A 16,966-nucleotide genomic window follows, 5' to 3' on the forward strand; every position below is an offset into this window, starting at 1 on the left:
ATTATTGTTGATTTCGTGAGGTAGCACTCAAATTTGTGAACACATTTTTAGTAGGTACCTACCTACTTTAATTTCGGAAAAATAAATTATATTGTTCAAAATTTAGCAACGAACATAATATGAATGCAGTTTTAAGAAAATCAAAATCCAATCTGATGGAAGATATAAACGAATTAGTAGGAAAAATTTAATTACATAACACACTAGGTAAAACTTTAATATTTATACTCTTTTGCACTGGGGCGTCATTTGGAGTAAAATCATTGGGCAGCAACAGTGGAAGCCCTGAAGCGGGATATCTATTGCGCCTTACCCCTCCTCCATTTACCACGTGAAATCTAAAAAAAACTTTTCAACATTAAACTAATTAATCAAATAATTTATTATTCATTACCATTTTTTTCTGTCGTAGAAATATAATTTTTTAAATAGTAGTAGGTAATATTATTTTAATTTTTTTTATTTAAAATTTTCCCTATCAATAAATTAAATTCAAAATTAATTAATTAAGACAACCATGTTATGTGAAACTCAAAAAAATTATTGTTCTCATCTTTAATATATTAAAAACTTAAATATATATATAAATAATAATTAATAATATATATATTAAATTGTATTTTTAAGACGTTTATTTTAATTTAGAATGTGGACCTTATATCTTGATGAAAATATGATAAAAATATGACTCGCGTAAGTTAAAAGGTTGCCGACCCCTGCCCTATATTGCCCGTGTCAACGCCCATTCTAAGTAAACTTTGTGTTTCCCGAGATTTTCTTCCCCTGAGACGAGTTTTAAATATATTTTGAATCCAGGAAATTTTTTTTTAGGTCCATTTTCTTGGATTATTTCTTGCTGAAAGTCCAAAAATCTAAAACCTCTGTAATCTTACCCTCGTGTTTGTTATTGTTTTTAAAAGCTTTTAATTATTGTTCATTACCAGCACAAAGACCCATGAAATAGACTATAGAGAATAGAGAAGATTTTATAATTATACGATCGTCCATCATTCATAATTTATTAGTTCGTGCCTTCACTACAGAATTTTCTGATTTCTGGTTCTGCATGATGATTGGTGCTTTGGTGATATAACCACAGAATAGATAAGAAATAAATCTGGATTCTGTCTTATATATTATCGTCTTATCTATGAAAATCCCGCGCTTTTATGGCACAAAAAGAACTATAATTTTCCAATCACAGATGTTGATAAATTTCCAAGTATTCTAATATGTAATATTATTTTTAAATAATAAGTATATTTTAGGTAAAATAAGGTACTATTTTTTTTTTATAGTAATGTATAATTAATAATTATAGTAATATTTATCATTGTAATTTGTATATTGTATTTCGTATTAACGACTACTGAATATTAAACAATTCCGAACTAAGAAGTTAGACAAAAGTACAGAAGAAGATTACATTTTTAAGCCATTTCGCACGACCGTTATTTTAGTTCGTAATATCCATAGACTTATGATAATAACTAAACACAATGCATTTATGTTTTTCACTTTTGTAAATATATTTTCGAGTTTTTTCGGGTGCTAGTACCATCTATGACGTATTAAATCGTAGATACGAGTAGAAAATGACGTCATTTGAATGCAAAGGAGTGCTGGTGGACTTTCCCTACGAACCTTACGAAGTTCAGAAACGATACATCGAAAAGGTTCTGGAATGTTTGCAAAACGTAAGTAGTCATTAAAGTGCACCATAATTTTTTCCATCTACTCGATTGGTGTGTGTATATTGAGTTTCATATTTTCAGGGACATAATGGTGTGCTGGAGTCACCTACTGGAACAGGAAAAACGCTATCATTGCTATGTTCATCGTTAGCCTGGCTGTTGGCCAAAAAAGCAGCAATTCAAGCAAACCGAATGTGTCCAACAGAGAATAGTTTAACTTTGTCAATCAATACAGCAGCTGGTGTTGAAAAGAATCCAAACAGTGCTTGGAGTAAGCTTAAATGTTTTTAGTTTTGGTATTTTAGTCTCTCATCGATACGCTTTTTTAAATACACATAATTTGCTGTAAAATTATATTATTGTAAAAACCCACATTCAAACACAGATTATGTTCTTAACATAAAGTTTCATAATAGGTAGGTCGATTAACTCTAATTTTTAAACTAACGGAGATAAACGTGATCTGCTGAGTGTAAATTTGGTATGATATGCACTTGTATGACAGAAACAACAAATGGATGTGTAGTGTCCGCTTAATCTGAATCCCCTTAACTGGAGTACTTGTCCAATATTTGATGGTCGCTCACTAAATTTCCTTCTTGATGATAGTTTGTAAATGTAACACAAGTCAAAGAAGGCTAATGATTACTAATGAATATGCTTGACAAATATACCAGTGGTCGGAACACTTTAAACATAAATTACTTGTCCATTTGATTACTGCAGGTATAGTTGCCACTACACTAGCCGGCTTAATAATGTATGTATAGGTGTATGTAATTTCAAATTTATTTCATTTTTATTTTTGTGTCATTGCTGGGGGGGGGGGAGGGAGTAAATATACTGTAATTCTCAATTTAGAGGTTGGTTTCTGGAATATATCCATTAAAGCAGCGTTCCCCAAACCATGGCTCGTGAAATTTTTTTGATGGGTCGCGACTCGCGGTTACGATTACAGTTATTTTAGTCAATTTATAAATAGTATAAATAACTAGTATTGTAGAATAAATGACGTAAAGTTATTACGATTATGGAATTTTTTTATTTTATCGGTAAATGTACTAATGACTAGTGACTAGTCGATGTGATCGGTCTCAGTCGTTTGTCTATAATCCATAATATGCTGTTGAGCAACGAGCGGTACAAAACGCGGTATTTTATAAAAAACTCAATGATAAAATGGATTATAGAAAAAATCTTATTTATTTACGGCATACTTTTTTTAGAGGGGGGGTCTCGTACCTAATTAAGATTAAACTTATGGGTCGCCATTGCAAAAAGGTTGGGAAACGCTGCATTAAAGTGACATACTCAATGATGTGGTATACTTAACACTTTACATACAGAAGAGCAAATGTACAGTTTTTAAAATTTAAATAACCATATTTTTCCACGATTATTTTATAGATGGAGTGATTCGTCCGCCCCGTATAATTTACGGCTCACGAACTCACACTCAGTTGAATCAAGTGATGAAAGAACTTCGTCGAACTAATTATAAACATATGAAAATTGGTATAATTGGTTCAAGAGACCAATTGTGTATTCATCCAGAAGTTATGAAAGAAGCAACTTCTTCTGTAAAAATTGCATTATGCCGTGCTAAGGTCAGCACTCGAACATGCCAATTTTACAATAATGTTGAGCTTAAATCTCAGGAAGCATTTATAGAAAATGGAATTGCAGACATTGAAGATTTAGTTAATAAAGGGAAAAAATTTAATTGTTGTCCATATTATGGGTCTAGAGAACTACAAAAAGATGTGGATATACTATTCACTCCATATAATTATATTATTGATCCTAGAACGAGAAAAGCCCAAGACATCCAATTTAGTGTAGGTATTCATTACTTTTATTTGTTAAAGATTATTAATATTATTATATCATAGAATTTACTTAAGTCAATTGTTGTCATTTTATTAGGACGATGTTATCATTCTTGACGAAGGACATAATGTCGAAAAGATGTGTGAAGAATCTTGTTCTGTAGATATAAGCAGCACTGACATAGCTCTTTGCATTGATGCTGTAACTGATGTATGTTATATTTTTCTATTATAAATTACTAATACGTTTAATCATTATAGCTGGTGATAAATTAATTGTAATGAAAACCTACTATTTAATAGAATATAGCTTATTTTATAATCCAATTAGATTATGAAACAATTGTATGATGAGAAAAATACAGAATTTTCTACAGAACCAATACAGTTAAGGCCTAGAGAATTCTCTGATGATGATATATGTGTATTAAAAGCATTATTTTTAGAAATAGAAAAAGTAATAGATGGTATTGAGCTTTCAAGTAGTACAAATGATAAGAAAATGGAAGGATCTTATGTATTTAAACTGCTTCAAGGCGCGGATGTAAGTATTTATTATTTATATTTAAGCAAAAGTAATTAAGTAACTATTATCAACTACTAAATTCCTATTTAATCCTTTTTTTAGATAACACCTTCAAACATGTCTAAATTTATTACTTTTTTAAATTCTGTTACATTATATATGTCATCATCCAATAGCAATTCTCCTCATCAAGCTAAAGAAGCATGTTTGTACAAATTTCAGCAATTTTTAGAATGTGTTTTGCAAAGTTTAGGAACTAACGGAGACCCTAAGAATACAGACAAATATTTTAGGGTAAGAAGTATTGTTGAATCTATCATAATTGTATAAATTTGTTTTATTATTCTTTTTTTAGATAATATATATTTATTGCATTTAGAATATTGTTTACTGAGGGATTTTTATTTTCTAATGATTTAAAAATTTATTTTTAGACATACATACAGTTAGAGAAGAGTAAATATAAACCAAAGAATGATTCACTTAAATTAAAAGAACTCAAAAAAGGCAAAACTTTAAATTTTTGGTGCTTCAGTCCTGGATTTGGGTATGCATTTTCTTCTTTAGTTTATGAAGGGCTTTATAATATTGTGTGAAACAATAATGGCAGTTGCATAAGAACATTACATAATCCTTATTCCTCACCTTTTTTTTATAGTCAATTTGAATGACTCAGCATTACATATTATTATAGAAATAATTTTTAATTCATGTATTCAAAAATAAATTTTAGTAATGCTCAGTTAAACCTTAGTTTCCGTTAACTATATTATAATTATTATGTAAATATTATATAAGTAAATATTCATAGGCGAAACTATAATAGAAAATTGTATTAGCACAGGCCAAATGAGAATTATGAAAAAAATTCTAATTATAAAATAAGTTTTTTTATTTAAATTTTAAATTTTATTATGTCAGTATAATATTATCCAGTTAGTATTAGGTCAGGCCATGGCCTTAATGGCCTGACCCATAGTTTCGCCTATGTAAATATTGTTACTTATTATTATTGTAATCATCAATATTGTATCATTAACTTAAATTAAATATTATTATGTTATTATGTTAAAACTTTTTAATTTTTACATCCGTAGATATAGATAGCCAATTGCTAAAAATATCTTACTTATTATCTAATAAAAAAAAAAATTATTAATTCCATAAGAAACTCTGTACAAAAATATACTTATTTTAAATAAATATTCATATTATTTTTGAATATTAAATTAACAGTTAACTTCCACAGGATGAGAGACTTACTGGATCGAAATGTTCATTGTATAATACTTACAAGTGGTACATTGTCTCCTTTAGCTGCAACCATTTCTGAAATAGGGATTCCAGTTAAAGTACAATTACAAAATGCTCATGTCATAAAAAATAGTCAGGTAAGTTAAACTATAATTATTTATTTAATTATACAATGGTTGTATATTTGTTTATTTATTTAAGGTCTGTGTATCAGTCATAAAATCTGGACCAAGTAACAAACCACTTATATGCAACTATAGTAGCCGGTAAATTAAAGTTGTTGTTTATTAGAGTATACCAAATCAATCTTTTTAATTTAATTTGATATTTTAGTTTGCTTTAAAAAGAATTGAATGTATTTAAAATTTTATTTTTACCTACACAGTTGATGACATCTAATAGAAATTGTATAAAATAAGATACATTTTAAATAATAAAATTACACTTTTTTGTTTTAGGAATAATTCTGATTTTCTTATAAGTTTGGGTCAAACTCTAGTAAATTTTTCACGTATTATACCTGGAGGTACTCTGGTTTTTTTCCCTTCATATCCATTTTTAGACCAGTGTGTTAATCATTGGCAGGGTTGCAATATTTGGGCTTCAATCACTAAGAATAAAGTAATATAAATATATGATATTAAAAAAAAAAGCGTTTTGTGATTAATATTTTATTTTAGTCTATATTTGTCGAACCAAAAAATAAGGATGTGTTGAATAGTGTAATCGAAGAATATTATAAAGCCATTCAAGAAAATAAGGGTGCTATATTGTTAGCTGTTTATAGAGGAAAAGTGTCTGAAGGTCTTGACTTTTCTGATTGGAAAGCTAGAGCTGTAATTATACTAGGACTACCATATCCTCCTTACCAAGATCCGCGGGTTGTGATGAAAAAAGAATATTTGGATGAAATGAGAAAAGAAAATTCACTGGTAAAAATTTAAAAGTAGTTAATCATTTACTTAATATTTGTGATATTTTTGTTAGTTTTGTTTTGGCTTTAGTGTTTATCTGGTCAAGAATGGTACAAATTGGAAGCTATTAAGGCTGTAAATCAAGCAATGGGGCGTGTGATAAGGCATATTGATGATTGGGGATCTATTATATTTTGTGATGAACGTTATGCAGGTTTTAATATTAAATCACAGCTTTCTGCTTGGTTACAACCTCATATAAAAATATATGAACAGTTTTCAATTGCTTATAAAGAAAATATGAAATTTTTCAAAAATACTGGTGCTATAGTAATTTTTACATTATACTTAAAAATAATATTTAACTATGGAAGAATACTTTATAATCTGTGGTTAATATTATAGATGCCGTCTGCTGTTTTATTTTCAAATGCTTCATTTGACGAGCCTGCTCAAGCTACTGTATTGAGATCGATTGAATCAGTTAAAAGAAAAGTATTGGAAGACGATACAGTAAAACTTTATAAAAGTTATTGTAGTAAATATGAAGATAAAACAGAAAAAACAAATACATTGATCAGCTCTAGTAGCTCTAATAGCATTTTAGGGTTTGTTGATAACTTTGAAGAGCATACAATAATCAACACCATATCAGAAAGTCAGCCTTTAAAAATTGATGTAACATACGATTTAAAACCTTTTGCTAAAAAACGTAAATTAAAGATAATTCCCAATACTATTGATTATCCCAAAACAATAGTGGACTCAAAAAGTAAAATTCTTAATTTCATGAATAAAGTAAGTGTTACATTTAATTTTAATTTTTAAGAGGATGTTAACACATGGTTTTTTTCTCTCTGTCTTAACATAACATAACATAAACTAAATACTTTTTATGCAGAATCATTTTTTTTTTTTTTTAAATTTTTTTGAGTAATTTTAGATTAAAATCCCATTGCAAAAATCATAAAGAACAATATTTTTGAGGGTAACAGGATAAATAATATTGTCTCAAAACAATTTAAACATTATTAAATTTATAATTTTTTATTTTGAAGGTTGATCCTCAAAAATATTACCCTCTATAATTTGTGTATTGAGAGATTTTACTTTAATTACTTAAAAATCATTAAAAAAAAAAAAGAAAAGCTCTTATAGTTCAAATTATTTTATTTATGTTGCACGTGCATTTGAGTGAGAAAACAGATATTGCATTGAAATTATTTTAAACCAAATGTTAATTAAATATATTATATATCTACCTAATTTTTTTCTATGTCACGTGTAGGTAAAAGCTGTACTTAATGAAAATAATACATATACAAAATTTGTTACTATTCTAAAAAAATACATAGTAGAAAAAAGTGTTGCTGAATTAATTAAAAGTCTAGACGAGTTATTTCCAAAAAAGAATCAAAAGATAATAAGTGTTTTATTAGGTAAAAACATTGTATTTATGAATCTAAAATTGAAATTCATAATAGATGCTTAACTAATTATTGATCTTAATACTGCTGAATTTAAATGTTTCAGATTTAAAAGATTGTTTGAATGTAGATACAAATAATCAATTATTATCAGATTATTTTAATCAATTGAAAGAAGAACCTGACTTGTAGAAAATTAAACCACATTATTTTTATCAATCCAATTAAATAAATTGTATGATACTTTATATCTATACAAATTGTAATACATTGTAATTTTGTAATTTTATATTCATAAACATAAAAAAATAAAGGATACATTATATTATATATTTATTTATTTATTTATATTTGATTTTAGTTAGTGCTTATTTTACATTAGTTAATGGTATAATACCATAGGCCTAATAGTACAAAGTTCCTGGGTCGTTAGTGACATGTGTCTGTATTCCATATTGTGTTCTTTAAGATTCCTTATTCATATGTCAGGACCTTGTATAGAAGTATGCTGGAATGTTGGATTCATACTTGCCTATATTATGTGATTGTACTACAACCAACTAGGCATTTAGCACTATTTTATCAAGATACATGAATTTTACTTTTCTGAAAATTATCAATTTATGTACTATAATGTAATTGTAGTACATCACCTTACAAGAGTATGGTTAAATGTAAAACATTTTATTAGTTAATAATATGATATTATGCGTCTATTATTACGAAATAGGATTATTTTTGTATGTTTAGACACCAGCATTTCTCCTAGTATAATTTGAGTAGTGATACAAATGAAGTTATTTTGCCAAGTTCATTTTAATTCAAAATACTGATCTATACACACAAATAATAAAATAATGGAAATAATGGTAGATACTAAAAAACAATTCTAGCATGTTAGATTATAAATTAAATTACATTTTTTTTTGTACTTCAGTAATAAATGTATAAATTATTTTTAACTAGTTTCTATTTATCAATTAAATGATTGATAAACGACTTGAATTTTTTTACTATCTACCACCAAGTACTATGCACACAGAATATAACAATGTACTTTTTGTTCCAAATTTTATCTTAGTTCCTATTTAAATTTGTTCTAATGGTAATGTATCTTAAATCAGATTTCTTCAAAATTTCAGATAGTTTTCTCTTGAGTTTAACTTTCAATCACACACTTTAAATATTTTAATGTTTAAGTAGTTTACACAAGACTACAAGAGGGTAGAGGTATGATTATTGATCACTATGATTAATTATTATTAATTATTTTTATATTAATATATTATAATAATTAATAACAATTAACAATACATTATTTATTATTTTTTTGTTGGAAATTAATATATTTTCAATTTTGCATAGACATAATAATTTAATATTAATATTTATTAATATGTCAATGATATTTTGTTGCCAAAAGTTTGGTTGGACAAACTGTAAGTATACCAAAGTGGTAGCCACGGTATAGCCTAACATTTTGTGATAACGTTTTCGGACGCCAACGCCACGCTCTTTTTTTAGTTTTACTCACGTTTCTGAATTTTGTACGGTGGGACATTTCAGTTTCCGGTCTTACATCGTAACACAAGTGAGTACTTTTGATTTTTAACTGACTTCCAAGTTCCAGTGATTAAGCTTTGAACATAAAATATATGATTATTAGAAAAAATAAATTATGTACATAATATTTTTAGGACAGGAACCATGGACAAGCCAGTAGTGTTATCGCGCGTCTTGAAGGTTTTGGGCCGTACTGGTTCCCAGGGCCAATGTACCCAAGTCAAAGTAGAATTCATCGGCGAGCAAAACCGTCAAATCATCAGGAACGTCAAAGGACCCGTGCGCGAGGGTGATATTCTCACACTGCTCGAGTCTGAGAGAGAAGCTAGAAGGCTTCGATAGGATTATCCTGTAGGTATCCAAGACATATACAGCCATAAACGGGTTTTTATTATTTCAATATTTATAATTGTCTATGGTGTTTAGTGATTGTATCCAAATATAGTCGCGTTATTCAATGCATTAAATTTACACGCTGTGTTGGAGTTGCGTTTATTATGTTTGCTATCCTTTGGTAGCCACATCAAATTTAATAGTACTTAATTTAATGTATTCTGTGACTGCTATTTTTCACTGATAATGACCAAATAATTGATTTAATTTAGTTCACTATATTTTTTTTTCATTGCATATCAAACAACTGTAAATTCTTCAAAAAATCTCATTTATTTTTGTGATAATAAATAATTATCATTATAATTAGTGCCTACTAAGTACTTTTACTGCCCCAAAACGTGATGACAGACAAAAAAATAAAAATAAAACACATCATGGTAAAATCAATACATTCATTGCTCCGCTCAGAATCTAAAACTTTCGCTAATATGATTTAATATTAAAGCTAACAGCACTCTATTGAAACTGATAAACAAACAATTAGCTATATTGTACGTGTGCTAGACGGAGTCAATAATTTGGGTGTGATGTCCACCTAACACTTTTACATTAAGCTCGTTTCACAGGGGCATGCAATGCACTCGATATATTGTGCGCTTGCATGTTTAGTTAACATAGGTTAAGTTGATATGTGTCATACTAGCCAAGAAAAGTGTTATCGTCAGAGTGACGTGCAAGCATTTAACTAATGTAACTGAAAACGCGTGCGTGTGATACGCGTCCTTGTGAAACTGCCCTAAGAATTGTAATAATTAAGTATAATACATAAATAAATATAATCAGAAAGTTTTCTTAATTTAATTATTTTGAATTATATATTTGAAGCTTGTTTAATTATATATTCCAAATATTTTATTAAAAATAACATATTAACCTTACACAACTTATCAATAGGTTGGAAATATTTAATTGGCTACTGAATATCAATGCTTACAAATTGTTTCTAAGAGACAATAAGAAGGAATGTGTTTAAAATTCTGGTCACAGTGTCAATAGCTTTCATGGTACTACCATTGATTATAAATACTAAAGATCGCTCACTGCGGTGTAAAATCCCCTGCGCGTTCAGCGGCGTTTACCACTATAAGCCGCTGTAGTTGGATTTGAGTACCGGCGTTTCACGTTTGAATCGCTAGTGCGCTTTATTAGTCCCACCATTGATTATAATGATTTATAATGATTATAATGATTAAATGGTAATATATATATATATATCAATGGTACTACTATCTAATCAAACAATTATATTTTGTTTTTTTTGATTCTTGAAGAAAGCAATTTGGTTCTTAGTTTCCATAGGTTGTTCTTGAGTATAGAATTATACAATACATATACATACACAACTACACAAGCATAAACATTTTTTCATTTAAATTACTATAGAAATTTATTTAGATTTATTTCACCATCTATTTTTATTTTCAGATGTATCCAATTCTGTCGAATTGTTCTTGCTGGTGAATGCTGTTGCTGTTGCTGCTGCTGTTGTGAGTGTACATCTATATGAATTGTTCACTATTCTTATAATGTAAACTGCATTATTAATAAAGTGTATACTATAAACAAAAAGGCATTATTTTTATTATTTAATGTATAAATATTTTTAATCTTGGTTTAAACCTTCTAAACACCTTGATATTAATGAAATTCGAGAAAAATTTCACCTTCTCAGAGTTCTAACCAAGTAGATATATAATTCCACATTTTTAAATGAAATATTGAACAAATTAAATACATTTTATATTTTATATTGTTAATGTAAAAAAATTTAAACAATATTACATACCATATTTTAATTTGATGGCTGAAATTGTGTGATTGTGAATCATTTATTACTTGAATCTTATTATACTAGTGGAAAAATATAAAAATTAAGGTACTAATTAAATCATAAAATATGATTTTCAAATTTCATAGAATTGCGAAACATTTTAATAACTACCACTTATTCTTATAAATGATATTCTGATTTTTGGAGTTTTTGAATATTCTTGGTCCTTATTTTTAAATTCATGAATTTTTTCATGGTATTTAAGGAGTGCCATGAGGTGACTTAAACTTCAGTTTTTCTATTGTAAACCCCAAAATGTGTTAATTTACCTGATAATTTTTTAACAATTTTTTATCAGAATCAAAATTCAAAGAAGTGTTTATAGTTATTTAACTATGTATACTAAGTATAATTGTCCATGACAATAAATTTGGAAAGGGGTTTGGATTATTTGGAAGATATGGGCTATGGTGATTTAAAAATGTTAATTAATATTCATTTATTTTCATTATTAATTTGTAAAATGATCTAAGTGTAATAAACAGTACACCCATATAAACATAATAATTTATCTGTATACACTTAAACAAAACTACTTTTAATTGTTACTTTTAAAATAAACATTGCAATAACTGAGAAACGACTCTTCTGAATTTTTAATTAGATACCTTGAAATTTAAAAAATATCTATTAAATAATGTATAGTAAAGGGCGGGGGGTTTCTTATTTAAAAAAAATCGGTTGCTTGTATCGCCACAGGACACTCCTTAAGTGATACAAAAAAATTTAAGAGTATGGCCCTAAGTAAATTTAAATATTCCAAAAATCAAATTTGTGATACCTAACTGCATTATTAAATAAAAAAGGTCGGTGAGCTTGCTTGGTGAATCGCCTGTATTATGCCATATTATCTAAATGGTAATAAAACAATAATAATTGTAAGTTGGACATGAAAATGTACCTAATGATGCATATTTGTGTTACACACTAACACATTCAACACTTTGGCTAGAATGCTAAGGCATTGCTGCAGATTTATACCCGTAACAGTGAATAGTTTAGCAGAATAATCAAAAATATATATTTTAGATATAAAAACGATTTTCAATTTTAAAATACTCATAACTCGTTTTAAAATTAAAATATAATTAAAAACCCATGTGATGCCCTCGGTAATAATCTTGTCTTTAATTTTTATAATGGGTCAATTCATTCTAAATTTTAAATTGACGAAAATAAACGTGATCTGCTGAGCTTAAAATTTGCCATGCTACGCACTTGTACGACGGATACAACACATGCGGGTGCGGCGTCCTCTTGAGCGTAAAAATTAAAAAGTATTTTAATACTAAACATTTTTTAAATGAAACATATTTTTACGTTAATAGTTTTTTAAGCTTGAATAAGATTCAAATTGGATGAAAAAATTAGGTTTAGTTTGTAAGACAAATATACAAGTATAGTTATATTAACGGTGTATTATAATATACCTACACGAAACACGAATACTGAACATCTATGATCATAAAAATCAATGCTATAATCTACAGCGATTATAGGTACTGTTGTCATTTAGGAAACATCTACCTCTAAGCATGCGCTTACTACTACAGAAGGTTGTCTCTAGATGAGTTAACCTACTATGGTTCTTCGTTAAGACTCTGAAACTTTTTCTTAATTAAAACATGTCATAAATTAAATTTCAACTTTTAATAGCTCCGACACGACTAATCTATTTACTGTAATACACCAGTCACCAGTAATAGTCAGTTTCATTATTATAATATCATTATAATCCTTGACGTTAAAAAATATTTTAGAAATAGCGTCATAGCGATGATGAACCACCGATATCAAAAAAAGTGTCGTGTGTTTATTAAATGTACATAAATAAAGAAAAATTATAGGTATTGTTGATTATACGAGGCGAACGGTTTTCCTGCGATGGAATTTGTGATTTATATTTTATTATTATAGAAGCGAAAGCTTTTGTGAACAGGAGGGTGGTCGAGAGTTGTACGCGCACCGAACAAAGGATATCGCGATGGGATAGTGACGTTCAACTCCACGTGATATTTGTATAACAGAATTTTGTTGCTGCAATCATTTCTTGGTCATCTCACCGTCGAAAGGTTTGTTATAAAAGTTGTCGTGGAGGTCACGAGTACGTTATTATAATTTATGCAATAGGTATTTTTTGTATGCACGAATACAAATGTATATTCATTATTCATGTATACCTATATGATATAGGGGCTGAGCCCTCCCAAATATACAATTAGCCTCCCTCAAAACTCACTCTGTACATATTATGGATGAACAAGAAGTGCATAATCTGTATTAACCTACTCGTATTACGATACCAACAATTATAACATAAACAGTAAGTTGTTAGGTATATTATCTCTGTTAAACTCTCAGAGAGGCTTGGTCCCTACTTCGGAAACAACCTCAAGGTCCTACCTGGGACTCTGAGTGTGGTCCTGCAAGTCTTGCAGGTTCATTTCAATGACCATCCCAATTTTAAAATTTGAACTTCTGACCATGTTAATCGTTTGTGCATGTTTTGTGAAGAAATGTGTACTAGGTCCCGACGTTTGTGCTCAAAACTCTCACCTCTATCCCAAAAACAAAATGAGGGGGGCATTGAAACAGAAAACTCACTTTTTTGAAATTTGTGATTTTAAATGTGCCAAACGTTTGTGCAGAAATGTGCACTAGGTCTGAAACGTTTGTACACAAAAACTCCCTGTGCTATTTTAAAAACAAAGCGGAAGGGCTATTAATTTTTAGATTTTTATATTCAGATTACATTTTTTATACAAAGAACATTTCTCATGAAATTTTGACCAGGCTTTTTTCAATTCCATTTCCATTTTTATTTTTTATGAAAAATGATTTTAGTCTTTGAATTCTGTTTAGATTTCTTATTCAAATTAATTTTTTAATTTTTATAATCTAATTAAATTTTTTATTCAAATTGTATTTTTTTTTATAAAATCTAGATTTTATTCTAATACGATTTTTACCATTTAAAATAGATTTTGAACTTTTTAAATTCTGTTACGATTTTTTGTTAAATTAAATTTAAATTTTTTAATTCAAAATTAAATTTTTATACAAATAGGATTTTCTTAAAGAAATATTGGTTTTATGCATTTTTGTCTATTTTTAAAATTTTAATTCAAATTATATTTTTTAATTATTTATATACCTATTGCTTTTTTATACGTGTTAAGTTCACCCCTACCATAATTAATATTTTTGAAAGTTTTAATCTCATTTAGCAAATATCGCTGTCGGGTATAAAAAAAATAGGATTTGTGGGAAAACTTCACGCAGCACCCCCTTTTAAGCTATGAATTTCCAAATTATACTAATATTTTGCAAATAAATTTAATACATTCACATTTCAGTTTTCAGAATTTGCAAATTAATTCTCTATCCGATACAAAAAAATTATATTTTGAGTTGTACCATCCTCGATTTTTTTTACTTCGTTTCGGGTGACTAACTCTCAATATTATTATTGCGATGATCCTTTTACGAGAGATGATTTTCTTTTTTCTTGCCAAACGTACACTGGGCACATAATATTATTATTATTACTATTGTACTGTTGGATCCAAAAATACTATCGTTGAAAAATGAGGAACTCAATATCCAACAAAAATTTTTGGCCGCCGAAGGTTTCAGATTATTATGTACGCGCTGGTGGAAACATTCGGGTGTTTGACTAGCTGTGCGCGCATTTGTATATTATATATTATATAGTACCTATAGTAGGATTTTATATTTTAACAACAATAAAGTTAAATCACGCAGAAAGACTAAGGAGGAAATGAAGGATGAATGAAATAAAGAAAACGCCGTTATATATATATATGATATTAAAATAATAATAACAATATAGATACACGCGCTGCGTGAAGGAATACGGTCTTTGGCTGCAGTGCAGTGTTAGTACTTATACTTTGCAATTTTTTATGTTTCTGATCCACATCCACAATATTATCTACATTTACTATGATATTCATAGTCTAATACCAAATATTATTGTATTCATACCTAATATTATTGTAATCGTTATTCTTGGTAGGTAGATAGCTATAATTTTTTAAATGGTACAATATTGAATATTGTCGGGTGAAAAATTTATTTTCCACAACGATTTTTGTCCGTGATTTTCAGAAGGTTTATATTATTATAGTCCCGCGAAAAACCCACACACATATTATACGACGAGTGACGACAATGAGCCTATGGTGTATCTAAGCTCTCTGTAAGTAAGCCTTTGCTCCCATAAGATATAATAATATTATGTAGTTACAGAAGTTTTATTTTTCATCATGTCTGCACAGCGTGCGGCTGTATATCATCATAATATTATAATAACAATATCATGTGTTATTTCATCGTTACAAATACAATAAATAATATCGTCAGAGCATTATATAATTAAACATTATTATTGCATAAATTCAATTTATTATTTTTATTTCATGTTCTATCCATATTATTATGCAAACATGACGTATATTATCATATATCATACATTCAAGGCCCAAGTATTTCCACATAATAATATTAGATTTTCGTAATGTACCTATCGTGATTATAAAATATATTTTGGTATAGCCGGTATAGGTATATTATTTATATATTATATATTAGATACAATGCAAAGCAGTTTAAATTCACTTCGATCAAAATAGTAGGTAGTATAATACATTACATTTATTAAATCCATTTCAATGATTGTGAGCATGGTGAAAAATTATACTCACCAGACATCATTTTTGTATTTATCTTTATATTCAAATTCGTCTCAGTTTATTTTACTGTTTGAGTATTATGAAACTAATAAATTTCTTCATGATTTAAGATCAAAGTTATAAATGTTAAAATTTTTGTTATTATGTGGGGTTACAGATATGTAAGTGAAATTTTATTCTTATTTTTATCTTGAAAACTAATATTTAAAATTTTATCTTAAAAAATATTTTTGCTATTAGAAAAATGTTGTATATCAATCTTTTACTGTTGTTTTAACTTTGAATCAGGGCTTAAATCAAAAAAAAAAATAATACCGTTTACCTTTATATGGATATTAAACATTATGATTGATTTACCGTTTACAGTTATTGGGATAGCAAACGTTTTGATCGTTTTAGCGTTTAACGTTATGATCAGTTTAAACGTTATAGAAACTAAATATTTATAACGTTTAAACTTTATGAAAAATTTAGCATTAAACATTATTCAAATTTAACTTATAAATGTTGTTAAATTGTAGTAGGTATTCATTATTATATTTTAATTTATTTAGAAGCAAACACTGTAGTCTTGACTTTTCAAAAATAGGGGAAGGTTATAGAAATCTAGTTATATGTAACAACTTGCTAATTACTTTTTTTGTTACTAGTTAATTCAATTCATATTTTATAATTTATGTACAATGAAATAAATATAAATATTAAATTGCAAAACATACTACATAATATGTACACAACACATCATAAATTCATAAGTGATGTATAATAAGTATTTGTGATTATAAATTAAAATTTATGAGACCTTGGGACATCTCAA

General features: G+C 27.8%; 2 protein-coding genes across 3 annotated transcripts; both read left to right on the forward strand.

Annotated features, from left to right (window-relative positions):
• Positions 1-1,289: 1,289 nt before the first annotated feature.
• On the forward strand, positions 1,290-7,935 carry LOC107164825 (regulator of telomere elongation helicase 1 homolog). Its single transcript, XM_089219188.1, has 15 exons — positions 1,290-1,697; positions 1,776-1,965; positions 3,102-3,532; positions 3,621-3,734; positions 3,855-4,067; positions 4,152-4,343; positions 4,484-4,596; positions 5,299-5,440; positions 5,505-5,569; positions 5,762-5,924; positions 5,984-6,235; positions 6,308-6,547; positions 6,623-7,015; positions 7,506-7,656; positions 7,751-7,935. Exons 1-15 carry the CDS (start codon positions 1,596-1,598, stop codon positions 7,834-7,836), a joined length of 2,847 nt encoding a protein of 948 aa, XP_089075314.1. The 5' UTR covers positions 1,290-1,595; the 3' UTR covers positions 7,837-7,935.
• Positions 7,936-8,859: 924 nt separating this feature from the next.
• LOC107168579 (small ribosomal subunit protein eS28) lies at positions 8,860-11,172 on the forward strand. Of its 2 annotated transcripts, XR_016190202.1 has the most exons (4): positions 8,860-8,874; positions 9,068-9,235; positions 9,342-9,558; positions 11,029-11,172. XR_016190202.1 is itself a non-coding variant. In XM_089219189.1 (2 exons), exon 1 carries the CDS (start codon positions 9,352-9,354, stop codon positions 9,547-9,549), a length of 198 nt encoding a protein of 65 aa, XP_089075315.1. In that variant the 5' UTR covers positions 9,342-9,351; the 3' UTR covers positions 9,550-9,558; positions 11,029-11,172. The 2 variants fall into 2 exon arrangements, 1 of the variants encoding a protein (XP_089075315.1); XM_089219189.1 differs by lacking the exons at positions 8,860-8,874; positions 9,068-9,235.
• The last annotated feature ends 5,794 nt before the right edge of the window (positions 11,173-16,966 follow it).

The sequence above is a fragment of the Diuraphis noxia genome, unplaced genomic scaffold (assembly GCF_037042655.1).
Source record: "Diuraphis noxia isolate RWA-SAM2 unplaced genomic scaffold, SU_Dnox_SAM2 contig0002, whole genome shotgun sequence".
NCBI classification, from domain to species: Eukaryota; Metazoa; Arthropoda; class Insecta; order Hemiptera; family Aphididae; genus Diuraphis; species Diuraphis noxia.

Excerpts from the sequence above, each read along its gene's own strand:
- LOC107168579 (XM_089219189.1), top strand. The coding sequence starts at position 9,352 with ATGGACAAGCCAGTAGTGTTATCGCGCGTCTTGAAGGTTTTGGGCCGT.
- LOC107164825 (XM_089219188.1), top strand. The coding sequence starts at position 1,596 with ATGACGTCATTTGAATGCAAAGGAGTGCTGGTGGACTTTCCCTACGAA. Across the intron at positions 1,698-1,775 it reads TTCTGGAATGTTTGCAAAAC|GGACATAATGGTGTGCTGGA; the intron begins GTAAGTAGTCAT and ends TCATATTTTCAG. Across the intron at positions 7,657-7,750 it reads GATAATAAGTGTTTTATTAG|ATTTAAAAGATTGTTTGAAT; the intron begins GTAAAAACATTG and ends TAAATGTTTCAG.